Source organism: Adelges cooleyi, unplaced genomic scaffold (assembly GCF_023614345.1).
Source record: "Adelges cooleyi isolate 19-005CV unplaced genomic scaffold, UGA_ACOO_1.1 ACOO_flye_CR_arks_rails_tigmint_CR_PRNA_376, whole genome shotgun sequence".
Classification (NCBI taxonomy): Eukaryota; Metazoa; Arthropoda; class Insecta; order Hemiptera; family Adelgidae; genus Adelges; species Adelges cooleyi.
In genome coordinates this window covers 2,202,475-2,217,855 of record NW_026096053.1, presented here as the reverse complement: position 1 = coordinate 2,217,855, position 15,381 = coordinate 2,202,475, and the positions used below count along the sequence as shown (strand labels likewise).

Sequence of the window (15,381 nt, the reverse complement as noted above, 5' to 3'; positions counted from 1 at the left end):
CCACAATAGAACTATTACCAGAACGATCAATTTGAAAATTATAAACAAACGCTGAGACCAGAAATGAATCAAGTTGAACGTATGAAAGCTAACTTAAATTGTAATGATAATAAAATCACGGTCGAATGCCATTAGACACAAAAAGTGATCTAGGAAAAAGTATGTACTACAACTGTATGAATTTCGATCAGCTCATAATAAAAGTGCTGTAAATCCCAGAAACTTGTACCTACACCGTTTGACAGCTGTTAATGTCCTCGAGGTTTGTTTGCGAGCAAAATAAGCATATTACAATATATATAATATGATATATAAACAATGCGTTAAGCAGAAGTTATATCGGATTGCCGATTGACGTTCAAGTTTAACAAGTAACGAGGAAATCTCACCGTTTTAAGTTTAAAACACCTAAGCTTTTGTACAGTCTAAACGCAGAGTGGGCGTTTACGCTTTGCGATGCGGATCTCTTTTTTCCTGCTGATAATATAAACTGATCTTATAGTGATAGCAAGTTTAAAGGTCATTATGACATGAGCTCATGAATTTTAATGCCCCTCGTATTAAACCTTTTCTGGTTAATATAATATAATCAAATAATTAACTTAATTATTATTATCTAGAAAAACCAGACTCAGTCTGTTGTATGCGCTGACATTGCTGCCGAAAAATACCTATACGCTTTAGAGGATTATTTTGGTGGTTAAGGGTTTATTTAAATATTGAATTATTTTATAACTTTATTGTATTTAATAACTCTTGAAAAAGCCTAAAGAATTTTCGAAATTTACATTTAAAGACTCTAAAATTCAGTAATTTTACCGATAAAATCATGTTAAAATTCTTCGAATAAGAGCTTAAGGGGAAAAAATTTAAGTATAGAATAAAAGCCTGCACAATGTTGTCGGGGCGGGCACAATGAGGTCGAAGACCTTTAGCACTTACTATAACTATTAACTAAAAATGAGGAAATCATTTGCAACTAATCTCTGACATAAAACTGTAGATGGTAAAAACAATTTTAAAAAAACTTAACACATTTTTTAGACAATAATAATAAGTGTATTTATAATTATTTTATTTGATTTTACATTAAAAGTGTGACTCCAGATTTGTATTTTATTGGCACACGTTAGATTTACCACGTTAGTATAATTTTCAAAACTACTAAAACTAATTTTTGTGTGAATAGGCACATCTCTTGTCTATAAAATTATATATGTTTTATAGTTTTTACTATCTACAGTAAGGTATTTTTATCACTTTCAGATTTAATATTCCTGAAGATTTGTGACCTACCATTATGGCCCAATCCCACTGTGCTGACTTTTTCATAACTACTAAAAATTTAATTTCTGTGAACCAAAAAAGTATAACTAACTTCTTCTACTACATTTAACAGAACAAAATAAATAAAAAAATTGTAATGTATTAATGTATGGATAATGTTCATGAGTTTTCTACAATATCTCTTTCGAAAATTAATAAATATTCTAAAACAAACGCAGATAGAAACAAAAAAGGTCTGGCTTATAAATATTGTTCAATACTCAACGCTTGCTTTTTAACGAAAAACTCGTACTCTTTTTTCTCGTCACATCAGTTATATAAGATTTTAATTTTAGCTTTAAATTGTGATTTTGTGAAAATTTGCCTCTTAATAAATACTTATAAGGTCTTATAAGCCTTTTTTTTGTGACTAAAATGTTAACTGCAAAACGAGCACAATAAAGGATTAATCTGTAAATTAATTATTAAACAACCAAAACCATAATCTAAGTCTAATTCTTACTATTTTTACTCAAAATCCGTTCCCGATAAATAAATGAAAAATGCAAAAATAGTATTTTGTGCAATATTAAGCGAATCCTCTAAAACGCTTTTGGAACTGCACCAAAATTAGTCATAAGCTTCCTGTTCTTTTTATGAATGAGTAATAATTGTATTAAAAGTATATAAATATATATATTATACTGTTCGTGTAATCTCATGACACAAAAATAAATTATATGTCAAAAAATCGTTGAAAATGTCAAGCTTACACAAAAAAAAATGGAACGTATATGATGCAATCAATTGATACCATCTCTATATTGTTATAGTTAATATTAAAATTACAGCAAGATACGCATAAAAACGGTGTTTTTAGGGAAATATTGATATATTTTAGCTTAGATGCCAAGCTGAGCTGTATGTATCATTTTTAAAATAAAAATAATTATTGCAAAATTGGCCTTATCGAGTTAATATTCTACTAGCGTTCGGGCCTTGGATCAAATTTTAAGAACATTAAAGGCTTTTTTTTTAAAATTTGACTTTACCGGTAACACCAATGTCGAATTTTGATCCTTCCCGGAATATATAATGTTTATTCCAAAGACTTTGGAACCGCTACCGTTTTATACACAATAGATAGACAAACAGGCTGGTGACACGTACTACGTACAAAGATTTTATTAGGTATACAGGGATATTAAGTTCAGATAGCTTAGCAGGCATTGGTTTTACAACGGGTTTTATCCTGATAAATATTATGTACGATTATTGGTTTTGAAAATAAAACATGATGTCTTATAAACGATTTTATTTGCATGTGTATTAGTACCTACAGGCACCAGTTGCCCGAAGGGAAAATTTTGGCGGGAAACAAATACACGGATGTTGACCGATTGCGAGTATGACAATCGTAAGCAAAGGGACCGTCGTGAGACGAAGTGCCGGCACATTGACCCAAAGACGAGGCTGCGAATACGGCGCTTACCGAGGAGGCTCGGCCGGGAGGGTGTGGTCTATTGATTTTCCGGCTGTGCGCGAAAACTTTGGCCAGCTGACAGACAGCACGAGAATATATTGTCAAACGTATTCGCACGGTCCACGCCACAAACAAACCGTTCGCGGTGTTTTTCCATTTTATACGATTCGGTTCCACAATGAACTTGTCATACTTCATACATTTCGCTTTGCACCTGGCCAGCGGCGTTTTCGCATTGAACAGTAAGTATACATTGCGTAGCTAGTACTGTAATCCTCGCAGTAAATAATATGTACACGTTAGTTGGCTGCTCGACATAACTACCCACACCGCTTGTGTACCGAAATTTACATTACCCAAACTTACTTGCATGAAAACTGCACTGTGACGCGATTGTTATTAGATTTTGGACGCAAGAACTGAAGATTAGATTGATAAGGAAAAACGATAAATTCGATTATAAATCAAATATTTTCACCGATTGATATTTACTATTGTGATGCTAGTTTTTTTGCAATGTGAATAGACCAGTTACAAATAGTCCCAAATAGACCAGTTACATAATCAGTTATTTTTTTTACTTATAAAGTTAATGTAATAGATACGTTACCTGTAAAGTAAAAAGTACCTATCAACATTTAGTTGGGCTCTAAAAAAATGAGTTAACATTTTGATGTTTTATATTATTGCAAAATAAAATAAATAAACAGAAATGTTAAAAAAAAAAATTACTATTTTAGTATACAGTAAATTGTTCTACGGTTTTTACTTACATTTTGACATGATACACAGCTATGTTTTTATTTTATAGATTCTGATGTATTTTTCGATAACAATCCACATAAAAAACATTTGTTTGATGATCTCTTGAGCAATTACAACCGGCTGATTAGGCCTGTTCACAATCATTCGGAAAATTTAACCGTTTGGGTCGGCTTGAAACTCACTCAACTAACGGAAATGGTAAGGAAACTGCTAAATAATTTTATTTTATAAGAATTTTGAATTATATACTCATATTGCTTATAGAATCTCAAAAGTCAAGTAATGACAACAAGCGTTTGGTTGATACAAAAATGGTTTGACTGCAATCTGAAATGGAACCCCGACGATTACGGTGGACTGGAAGTGCTTTACGTGCCATCAGATCACATTTGGTTACCGGATATCGTTATGTTCAACAAGTAAACCATTTTGATTGTTGGATTTCTCAAGGGAAAAAGCGTATTACAACTGCACGTTGAAATCCAGCCACCCAAAAATTCCTTGTATCTGATTTTTGGACCAAAATATAGTTCACAACAAACTTCTTTTACTTCTCGTTTTAAGTGTTTCCCAAAATAGCTTAATCCAATGTCTTCTCCAACAAAGTGATTTAAACCATTTGGTTAAATTTCTTTGCTTCATTTGTCCTACATACATTATTTCATGTTATCTATCTAGGTACTGATTGATAACCTTCGTTTTCGTTTTGTTTTAGTGCCGATGGAAATTACGAAGTGACTCTCATGACCAAAGCGGTTCTCAAGTATACCGGTGAAGTTCTGTGGACGCCGCCGGCCATTTACAAGTCGTACTGCGAAATCAACGTACTTTACTTCCCGTTTGACGAGCAAAACTGTTACATGATGTTTGGCTCTTGGACATACAACGGCGTTCAGGTAAAATCTGGCTAGCCGAGTCGAAAGTGATGCTGAGGTCTAATTAACTTTTGTTTTTACCGGTTATCGTTATTCAGGTGGACCTCAGGCACATCGACCAAACGCCCGGCAGCAACCGAGTAGACGTTGGAATCGATCTCAGTGAGTTTTACTTGTCCGTCGAATGGGACGTACTTGAAGTTCCGGCCTACAGGAACGAAGAATACTATCCTTGTTGTACGGAACCGTACTCGGGTAAGTTCTTGTAATATATTGGTATGGCTCGTATTTGAACTTTTCGGTATTTTCTTGTTACTGGCACCCCCCCCCCCCCTAATTCTTGTACCGGTTTATGTTGTGGAAATATTGTACTTAGTCAATAACATAGATTTAATATTTTTCTTTTTTTTTCCGGTATCATTTTGTATTGTTGTAGCAGAAATGTTTGTTTAATAAATACTGAGAATATTTTCTACGTTTTCAGATATTACTTTCAACATAAAGATGAGGCGAAAAACGTTGTTCTACACTGTAAATCTGATTATTCCATGTGTCGGCCTGACTTTCATGACGGTTTTGGTGTTCTACTTGCCGTCCGATTCCGGTGAAAAGGTAACTGATATCAACCTGGCTTTCTTTGCCATCGATTGTCATGCCTCCACGTCGTGTCTTACAATATACCTACTAATCTAATTTTTCTGAAAAAAACGACAGGTAACTCTTTGCAGTAATATTCTCGTGTCGCTAACCGTGTTTTTCTTGCTTTTGGCTGAGATTATCCCTCCGACGTCGCTGGCAGTGCCTCTACTCGGTAAATATCTGCTCTTCACTATGGTGTTGGTGTCCATGTCCATAGGCATGACCGTGGTGGTTTTGAACATTCACTTCCGGTAAGTTTTCGCACAATCCAACACTGTGCTGACAAGACAACAATATAAGACTATTCAGTAAAATAATCATTAACTTTATTTGGGTTTCTTAAGGTCGCCTTCGACGCACACACTTACCCCGTGGGTGAGAACCGTGTTCCTCCACATTATGCCACAAATACTGATGATGCGCCGACCGCCTTATTCGCTGATGACCAACGACGGATACCAGAGTTCACCGGGATATTTCAACGAGTTGGATTACAGGTGCGTTTCTGTCATTAAAAAGTCATTTTTTTACTGATGATAATAATCCTTATTCCATGAGTTTTCCTTCTAAGAACTGTCAACAATCATGAGTCTTGGTATCCTGTCATACACTTTTTCCAAGTCTATAAAACCATACTAAAATTTTTTTTGTCCTTTATTATTTGCTTCGCACAAAATATTAGCTCAGTTGACCTTACCGACATAAATCTAAAATTATTTTTTGATACTCGTGTTTTACTCCTTGGCCATTACTCTACAATATTGTTTCCCTAAATTTCATTGAGTAACACATTCATTTTTCAACTCTATAATTTCCTCATTATTGTACTCCCCTTTTATTTTTTTAAATATCTACATGTACAATTTGTTTTCCTGTAGAGATAGCATTAGCGACAGCGGTGGCACTGATCAGAAATCACCTTCATCGTTGACCCAGAGACATTGGTCGTTCAAAAGGATCCAATCGGTCCAACCGCACGTTTATCGTAAGTGTTAAAAAAAACTCCTAATAGTAAATGACATGTTGTTATAAAATAAGTATTCGATGAACGTTAAAAATAAAACGTCAAAATAAACGAGGTCACGGTCAGGTGTAAAAATGGCTTGGAAATAAATATTATAGTCTATAATAATATTTTATTGAATCAGTTGCACGTGGCAGAATCACTTTTTTAATATCAAATGCGTAATTAATTCCCTATTTTAGTTTGACTTCATTTGAAAAAATTCAAAACCTAATGTGATAATAATATCCTCAGTGTATTCAACAGTTGTATTTTGTTGTTTCAGCGGATAACGTCCTACCGAAAACTATGTCGCCAGATTTGCTCAAGGCTTTGCAAGGAGTCTGTTATATTGCTCAACATATTAAAGACGCAGACAAAGACAAAGAAGTATGCGGATGTCGTGTTAACCTAATAATATATTATAGCTAACATGCATATAAGTGCTAGTTAAACAAATGCGTAGAATAAGAATATTAATTGTAATACTATTACCATTCTAATAATTTCTATGTCGCAAAAAAATTACGACTACCAGTCACAATCGAGCACTCATTCCAATAGAATATACCTAATAGTTTCCGCGATTAGTAATGTGTTTCTATGGCGGTTTTTGGGGGATAACGTCGACTTGTTGTTACTTTCAGTTAAATTAAGAGTGTTCACTAAGGTTTTTATAAACCTCAGTAATAGGCAAAGCATTCGCAGTATCAAAATACAAAATATCATAATAATTTTACAGGTTCTTATGAAGACATTATTTTTTTAATTTCCAGACAAACGAGCGTTGTTTTCATATTCGTTGGCACGATTTAAACAGTATTACATTCAGTGGGAATACTAGACATATTTACTTGCAGCGATTTTGTCTCGGTCAAATTTTCATAATTAGGATTTGCTGAAAATGACCTTTTGCGCTTATACCGATACCACAAGTCAATTGTGACGGCTGAGTAGACATGTAAAAAGAATAGGATAGATGTGATTAATTACAGACCATGTTTCCTAATATTTTTGAAATTTATGATTAATAAGTGAACAATTTGTTTTTTTTTTTTTTGTTAACTCATTTCTGGTTTTAAATTATTGCCCACAAATAAGCGCAAAAACCGCAAACGACCACATTGATAATTTTCATATTCAGTGCTCTACAATTTATTATTTCTACATATTTTTTGATAATTTCTTCTATAGTCATAAATAGATAATAAATTACTTTGTTTAATAAACAGTCATCATTAATCTTTAATCTGATTACAATTTGGCCAACACAGCAGTACTTATGTTTGCACTAGTGATTGTATTTTTTTAAATTATTTTTTATACACAGGTCATTGAAGATTGGAAGTACGTTTCCATGGTGTTCGACCGGTTCTTTCTGTGGGTGTTCACGCTGGCTTGTATCGTGGGCACGTGTGCTATTATATTCCAAGCGCCTTCTCTGTACGATCAACGAGCACCCATCGATTTCCAACTGTCTTCCATCCCCAGACGCAGAAGCAACCTGGCTCTTCCTCACGAAATCGATTTCTACGAACGCACCTACGGGTCTGGTTGAACGCTTTTAGTATATTATAGTGAATTGACTTGGCTGAATTTTGTTTTGTTCTAAAACCTTGCGAGGGTATAGTGTATACGGATAATGGAAACAAAAATTGCATAATTATAAACTTGAGGGGCAACGACCGGACATGTCTATTTTGATCACAAATAAGTTTTGGTGAAACAAACAGTAAAATTACTATTACTTACAAAGATAATACAAAACGCGTTTTCCCACCAATGGTAGTAAATGAGAAAAATCATTTTATTTTAATCGTCCCGAACAATTTAAAAAATGGACATGGCTGTTGCCTCCAAGTCTTCAATTAATGAACAGCATACAACAATTTGTACATACCTGCTAAGCACTAGCATGATATTATGAAACTAATTATTATTTCAATATAAATTTTTAAAAAATAATACATTGTAAAGATCAGTATACTGACATTTCATGCTGGACATAAGTCAAATAAGACAAATTCCTATGAATCATATATTACTTTATTGATTACAAGATTATAATATGCAAGACTAATGCACAAAATATAATTTAATTAAAAAACAACCAACGGCATCTGAATAATTTCTTCTCGCTTAAAAAATAAATATAATTAACAAACATTAATTTTTCATCGTTATAAAAAAACAAACGTTTTGTTGTACCTACTGTAATTAGTATATAAATATCTAATTGAGAGCTTTACTATTTATTTTTAGCGACAATTGTTTAATTTAAAAATATTATGCTGGATAATTTGTTTGTGGTTCTTTTTCGAGTATTAAAATTCTGAGTACGTTTTCTCTTATCATCATTCATCAGTTCGCCTTTTGGTGTACGTTATACTTTAATATTGCATATGGATAAGTGCATAAATAGTTGTGTACGCATCAAACTCTATGATGAAAAACTCACGTCTGAACACAATATTTGCGAATAACGACGATAAAAAATACATAAAAAGTCTAACCGATTGCCTGGAAATAACGCATACTATACCAGATAAACCAGTTGTTACATACATAGGCGAGCGTAGGTAGAATTGTTTTTTATAATCTGGCAAGTCTCTCCTGATGACTTTACAACTGCAACAATAATAATAATAATAATATAGTTGACCTAAAAACAAAACAACTTGTTCCAAATGGTTTACTTGGATGTTAAACATACCCATTTCGTCTCCTTTGCGCCAAACGTGTCGTTTGCATAGTGTCGGTGTTTTATTAAATATTTTCTATTAAACTTATCCAAAGGAATCAAATTCAATATACTTAACATAGCAACGCAATTATTATTACACAACACGTGCATATTAATAATCTTGAAATTCATTGTCGTTCTCAAAATAATAACAATAATAATAACCGTTCTTACGGCCTCCGCTTAAGTGCACGATTATTAAAACGAACGCGGTAATAATTATAAGAGTAAGCGTTCAAGGTCACGTGGTAGGTTGTACACAATATTATAATTTATAGTAGTTTTTAGCACAAGCTTTTGAGGCGTTCTATTATACTTGCGTTTAAATATAATCACGATAAACCAAACGACATTGATCTGTAACATTTTTTTTATTTGAAAAAAGTATACTTCTGTTACAGTTCATAAAAAAAAATGTTGTAATATTTTTCGTAGAGTTGGGACGCGTTTAAAAGTAAAGCGGTTAAGTGAAATATTAGAACAAGACCTTAGAAATAAAATTAAGTGTAAAGAGAAGCTAAATGTAATCAAAAGCGGGCGAATTATCAAGAATTATATTGATATTTGATTTCAACACCAATTACAAAAATAAAAAAGTATTGAATTGCAAACACACACCCCTCCTCTTCAGAATCAAGAAAATCGCTAAAAATTGTCATACTTATAGTATTAAAATACGACACGCCAGAGTATACTCTTATAATACTTTATTTTTGTTTTTCAGTTATTTTATTTTTTAAAAGCCCGTTGTATACGTTTTGTATTGAGGAAACCAAAAAAAAAACCTTTTAAGATAATTGCTGTACGCCAGTGTACTGTCGAGTGTCGTTAAAGCGATTTTTATTCATACTTAATGTTTGTATTATTTATTATTATTTTAAGAAAAATAGTTGGAAATATTCCCGTAATATATTAACAATTTTTTTGAAAAATGCATAATCTCAGGCCAACATTTTTTTTTTAATGTTAAAAACGGGTTTGACAGTAATTGTCGAACACATGTCTTTAGAAATGTTGATACGATTACATAGACAACATAATTTATATAATGGACCTTGTGGCCATATGCTCTTTTGGTAATTCGATATAATATATGCCTACCCTTTTTTACTATATTATATTGTACTATGTAATATTTATGTTAGTGATCATTTGGCGAGTAGATGTATTCTGATGAAATAAAAAATATAAACTTAATGACACGACATAAAACGCATGTGTGTGTTTTAATTGGAGTTTTTTTAATAAACGGTTGTGTTGAGCCGTGTACAACCGTTTATTAAAAAAAAAATGTCTACAAGAAAATAACTCGTACGAAGTGTGCCAATGCCGAACAATTCGGCAACGGATGTTCTTAACGTCATAGAACAGAACTTAAAAAAAAATTCATATTATACTGTGTTGTTACATTTGTACCAAAATCCAAGCCCAACAAAAGCTACAACTTTTGCGTTACTTCCATAACACGAGTTACTATTTTTTTATAATTTTTAAGAAACTTAATTATCTATAATAATTATATTATAGATCCTATCAAGTTACTTGATAACATACGAGAACGATAGAAGCCAATATTGGAAATAGGTGATATTTTTGATAAAATTGAGTTAAGTATATAATCTGTATTAAAGAGTTTTGTATGAAGACATTTTAATATAATCGGTTATCACAATCTACAAACTACACGATAATTAAACTAATCAGTGGTTTTCCAATATCTCCATACAAATTGTCATATTATTATAACATATAATAGGAGATAATGAATAATAAGACACCTAATATAAGAGATTATAAAAGATGAACATAAAATTGTATTAACAAAAATGTAAAACAAAGATTAATATAAAAGCTTTAAAGGTTCTTTTGGAATCTTTTGTTAATAATATTGTGTTTTTCACATTTAAATTTAGTTAAGAAAAATATCTTCTGTTAGGATATATTTTGTATGAGCACTATTTGAATAATATATTATTAAATAAAAAAAAATAATACATTAATCGAATAAAACAAAAATTGTTTCTATTCATTTAAACGTTATTATATTTGTTATAATTGTTGTTCATTTTTTAATTAAATTTTACTCACATCTGTCTGTGTGTAATTTTAACATAACGATTAGTGGAAATCAAGTAACACGTCTAACATTGCAATGAAGTGCAAACAATACCTAATATACAGTCGAGGCCAACCAACTTCTATTTTATTTACTCGGAGCATCTTAAATAATAGACATTTTAATTTTTAAAGTAGTTCTTTTTGGTTAAACACAAATAACTAAGACCGCATACAATAAAGTATTAAGTCGTTTTTATTAAATTGCATATTTTATATATTACCTAAACGAACAGTTAGCAAAATATACACTGTAACTCTACCCAGATAAATAATAATTATGTGCCTGTACAATAAAGTATGTTTGTGATTTGTTTGAAATACAACATTGTTGACTTAATAAACTTAGCTTTTCTCCTCTTGTGATTTAATAAAAACAATAAAAAAAGTCAACAATTTTTTTGTTATTGCTGTTTGCATAGTTCAATTCCTGCGCCACGGTTTTTACAGTATAGATTATAATATATTATAATTTGTTGTTTTTTTTTATTATTCTAAGCTATTATTGTCGTAACGAGACAAAAAGAAAAAACAGTCACGAGAAAAAAATTACGTTTGTACGTTATCCAGTTGTTAATAATAATAAATTTAACAATGTGAGGAACGTTTTTCCCGTTATTGTTTAACGTTTAACTACTTTTACATACACAACATAATTGAGATTGTGAGCTTACCCGGGCTGTATCTACTGTACAAATAATTATATACCGCAATTCCTATTTCTACTTGTATACTAATATTTTTTGTATAAGCGACTAAAGTTTAAGATATTTTTTTTTTACGGTTGAATGGGGAAAAATATAAACAAACAACCCTTTACCTAATATAATATACTATTGTGTATTAAGAATATTATGTTGTTTACTTGTTTTATTTGAAAAATAAATTTAATATGTGCCATAATCTATACATTATTAGATAAATTAATAGTTATTATTAAAATTGACATTTTAATTGTTACTTAGAAACATAATCAAATCTTATTAATGGCATGTAATCCATATCGTTACAACCAAATAAATAAATAAAACGGCCAACAATGACAAAGCGTTTCTTTTCTTACTAGCTTGTAAGTTCATTCCGGAACCAATGCACAATGATGGACTTAACTCTGTTTATTGTTGTGGTGTGTGACCAATATATTATCCAAACAGTTACAATGTGTGTTAAAAGGTCAAATTAATTGAAATTAGACCGTGCAAATAAATATTAACAAAACGAACTCGGTTTTTTTAACTTTTACAAAACTACTAAACAACTCTTAGGTAAAGACGGACTTATGTATCAACTCTGTAATAACAAAATCTAATTGAGGACAATTTTTCTCGAGAATATTTTTAGAGCCTAAGCTAATGCGAGGTAAAATTCGATTGATTTGTTAATATCTACTTTTACCCGGGATCAAATTTAACAGTTGACCTTCACAAAAGTTATACTTACAACTTAAATTTTACAACTCTAATATGTATATTAAATACTTTTGTAAATTTTAGCTTTTATTTATTTGTTTATTGTTAAATGATATTTAAAATTGAAACATTTATATAAAAGTTATTAAAATATAATTGTTTTGTTTAACTTTTTGAAAAATTCCTGTAACAACTGTTTCGAGATCGGATTTTAACTCAACCGAGCTAATTTAAAATTGTAATTCTGCTATAACTTATTAAATTAAAATAATAATATTTCCTGTAAATTAACTTGACGAAGTTAATATCAGGCTCGTAGGTCAATAGCACGGTAAGTTTGGTTAACGTTAACCAGACGTTAGAAACCATGATTATTATTAAAGAAATGTCTGCCAACGAATACAAATCGTTCATGACAAACTTAACCAACAGCTTAGATATCCCAAACAGTACATTTATCTTCAAACAGTCGCTCTTAGTGTTAAAATTGATGATGAAAATATGATGAAATTGGTGTAGAGATTAACTAAGGTGTCACCGTCCCGTCGGTGCACTTTCTTATCGACGTCAACGAAAACAATAATTCTGTGCCGTTTACTTATTTTGTCACTTCAAAGTATACAGACTGTAAATAAATGACTCCAGTAAAAAAAAAACAACTAAATAGATAACATAATTTACTATACTATGTTTATTGTTTATACAAGGCGTTTCGTTTTGTCGCTAATACAATCTATTTGTACATACAAATATACAATTAAATACAATAAAAATCTATTCTGTGTGAGCTTGGTGTTCGTAATATACAAGATAACATTATATCCATATATTATTTAATATATACATCGAACATTAAATATACTCAACTTAACTAATTTACTTTTAAAGCTTAATAGTTAATAGTCAAAAACAATTTCCATTTCAAATCAGCATAATTGTATTCTTATTAAGTTAATATATTAGCTTTTTCTTTACCCGATTTCCCTTTTAATCATTAACTCGTTATTTAATTAATACTATTTCATTAAAGTTAATATAAAGTATTAAGCAAAAACCCATAAGCTGTTTTAATAAGTTCTCAACTTTACATTAAAACCAAAAAAAAATATATTATCTTTAACACTGAGAAACTGCAACAAACCTTGAAATCTTAGATGTAAACATAATGCATATCATATTATTTTAATACTAACAAATTCGACTTGTCAGATAAAATATAATTTTTCACTAGACTATCTTAAAAAAATTAGTTTCATCCAAAAAAAAAGTCTACAGATAAAACAAGTAGGCAAAATTATATTGTTTACATTTCATTATAAACCACGCAGAAAAATTTCGACGAATCGCTTTTTTTTTATTTTTGAAATTAATTATAAATAAGTAGTTTAAACCGTTTTTGCTTACTTACGGTTATTTCCACAATCACTTTGTTTGATTAAAATATTGGTATTATTTACGAAGTAAGTATACTTTTATAGAGTACAAATTTAATATGCAATGTAAATTCTTAATAACTACCGGATGCCACGTTTTTAGTCTAAATCCCAAGTTAATGCTTAAGTAACAATATTTTATTTCACAAGTAATAAAAACTCAAGGTTAGCAACTGCCTGAATTGTATGAACACTAGTTAAGTTGAAGTAAAATGTAAATATTATTTACTAGCTAGGTACTTAAATAAGTTTTTAAAAAAATTATTTAATTTCACATTTTTCTTCGATTAAATATATATTATAAACATTTGTTTTAAAAAAAAAATAGTTAAAAATTTAAATCCCGTTAAAAAGCTAATCCCGAGTTTAAAAAGCGTTAACTAAAACAAACAAAATCTACTTATATCATAAGTTTAAATAAATTAAGAAAAAAATTCAACTTAAACTAATTAATTTGTTAATGATCAGTCTTGTTAAACAATTAATTTTAATATTCTTTTTGCATTTTAAAATATTACTTTATCATAGAAGATAAAGTTCTTTAGAGTTTAGACAGTACTAAAATTAAATCGGTTAAAAATATTTTCATAATATTTTTAAACATTTAACACAAATCCCACTTCACCCACTTTACAAAACAGCTCGAAAAGATATTTAAAAGCATTTTCTAATGTCAAGACATTATTTATACGAAAAATGTCCCCCTGAACGCTGGACAATTCATTGGACAAAAAATAGTTTATTGTATATAAAATATAAATATATATATATTTATGTATATGTATATATGTATATCTACATACAGCTAAGTAATACGTTTGACTTAGTAACAGTTTTATCGATGCTCGAATTTTTTTTTGACGTTTGAGTATTTAAGTAATTAGAAATGTTTCATGAACGATTTTGCTGAATTATTTCAAAATGTTATATATGTTTATATAAATCCTATATTTAAATATTTATGTATATTAATATCATAATATTATACAGATCTTGCCAACAGATACATTTTAGCCTTTTGCTGAGCAAGTAAACTTAATATAACTTTTCGTAATACAATTCCCAAATAAAAATGAGTGATTATATTATTCTAAGTATACTTGACATTGTGATCCAGGGTCTAAAAAATGGAAATTCTGTGACGTCAGATTTTATAATAATGGTTTTTTTTAAATGGTATTCACAAACCAATACCGGTTTTTAGTAATTACAAGTTGAACGTGTGCCGTATTTGAGTATCAATAGTAGTAGTAGTAGTAGTAGGTCAGTCGAAACCAATAAGTGATCCATCTGTTCTCCCCCCCTGTCTTATACCAGTTGTTGCCCGAAAAAAGGCTAAGCTCACTCATAAATCATCATGGTATAATATATTGGGCTCTTATAATTTCTAACATACTATACTGTAATACGCCATTTATAAACCGTTTTATAATTTGCCTTGCAAAAAAAAAAAAACAACCATAATAATAATTTGTAATTCATATATTTACGGTACGTATAATGTATAATGTACAGGGTGTTTCTGGTTAGGTGTCTTGTTCTTTCTCTTTGGCCTCTTCTTTTAAAATTTTGAAATTGGCCATCTTAGTCCTAGCCTTTCACTTTACGGCTATCCGCTAGTATTCAAGGATGAGCAATATTTAAATAATA

General features: G+C 30.3%; 1 protein-coding gene across 1 annotated transcript; it reads left to right on the top strand.

The window, feature by feature from the left end:
* The first annotated feature begins 2,802 nt into the window (after positions 1-2,802).
* LOC126840513 (acetylcholine receptor subunit beta-like 2) lies at positions 2,803-11,826 on the top strand. The gene is made up of 11 exons (XM_050576309.1): positions 2,803-2,991; positions 3,561-3,712; positions 3,779-3,933; positions 4,230-4,410; positions 4,488-4,644; positions 4,874-5,001; positions 5,104-5,279; positions 5,373-5,525; positions 5,907-6,013; positions 6,318-6,421; positions 7,362-11,826. The coding sequence occupies exons 1-11, from the start codon at positions 2,928-2,930 to the stop codon at positions 7,587-7,589; spliced, it is 1,605 nt and encodes a 534-aa protein (XP_050432266.1). The 5' UTR covers positions 2,803-2,927; the 3' UTR covers positions 7,590-11,826.
* The last annotated feature ends 3,555 nt before the right edge of the window (positions 11,827-15,381 follow it).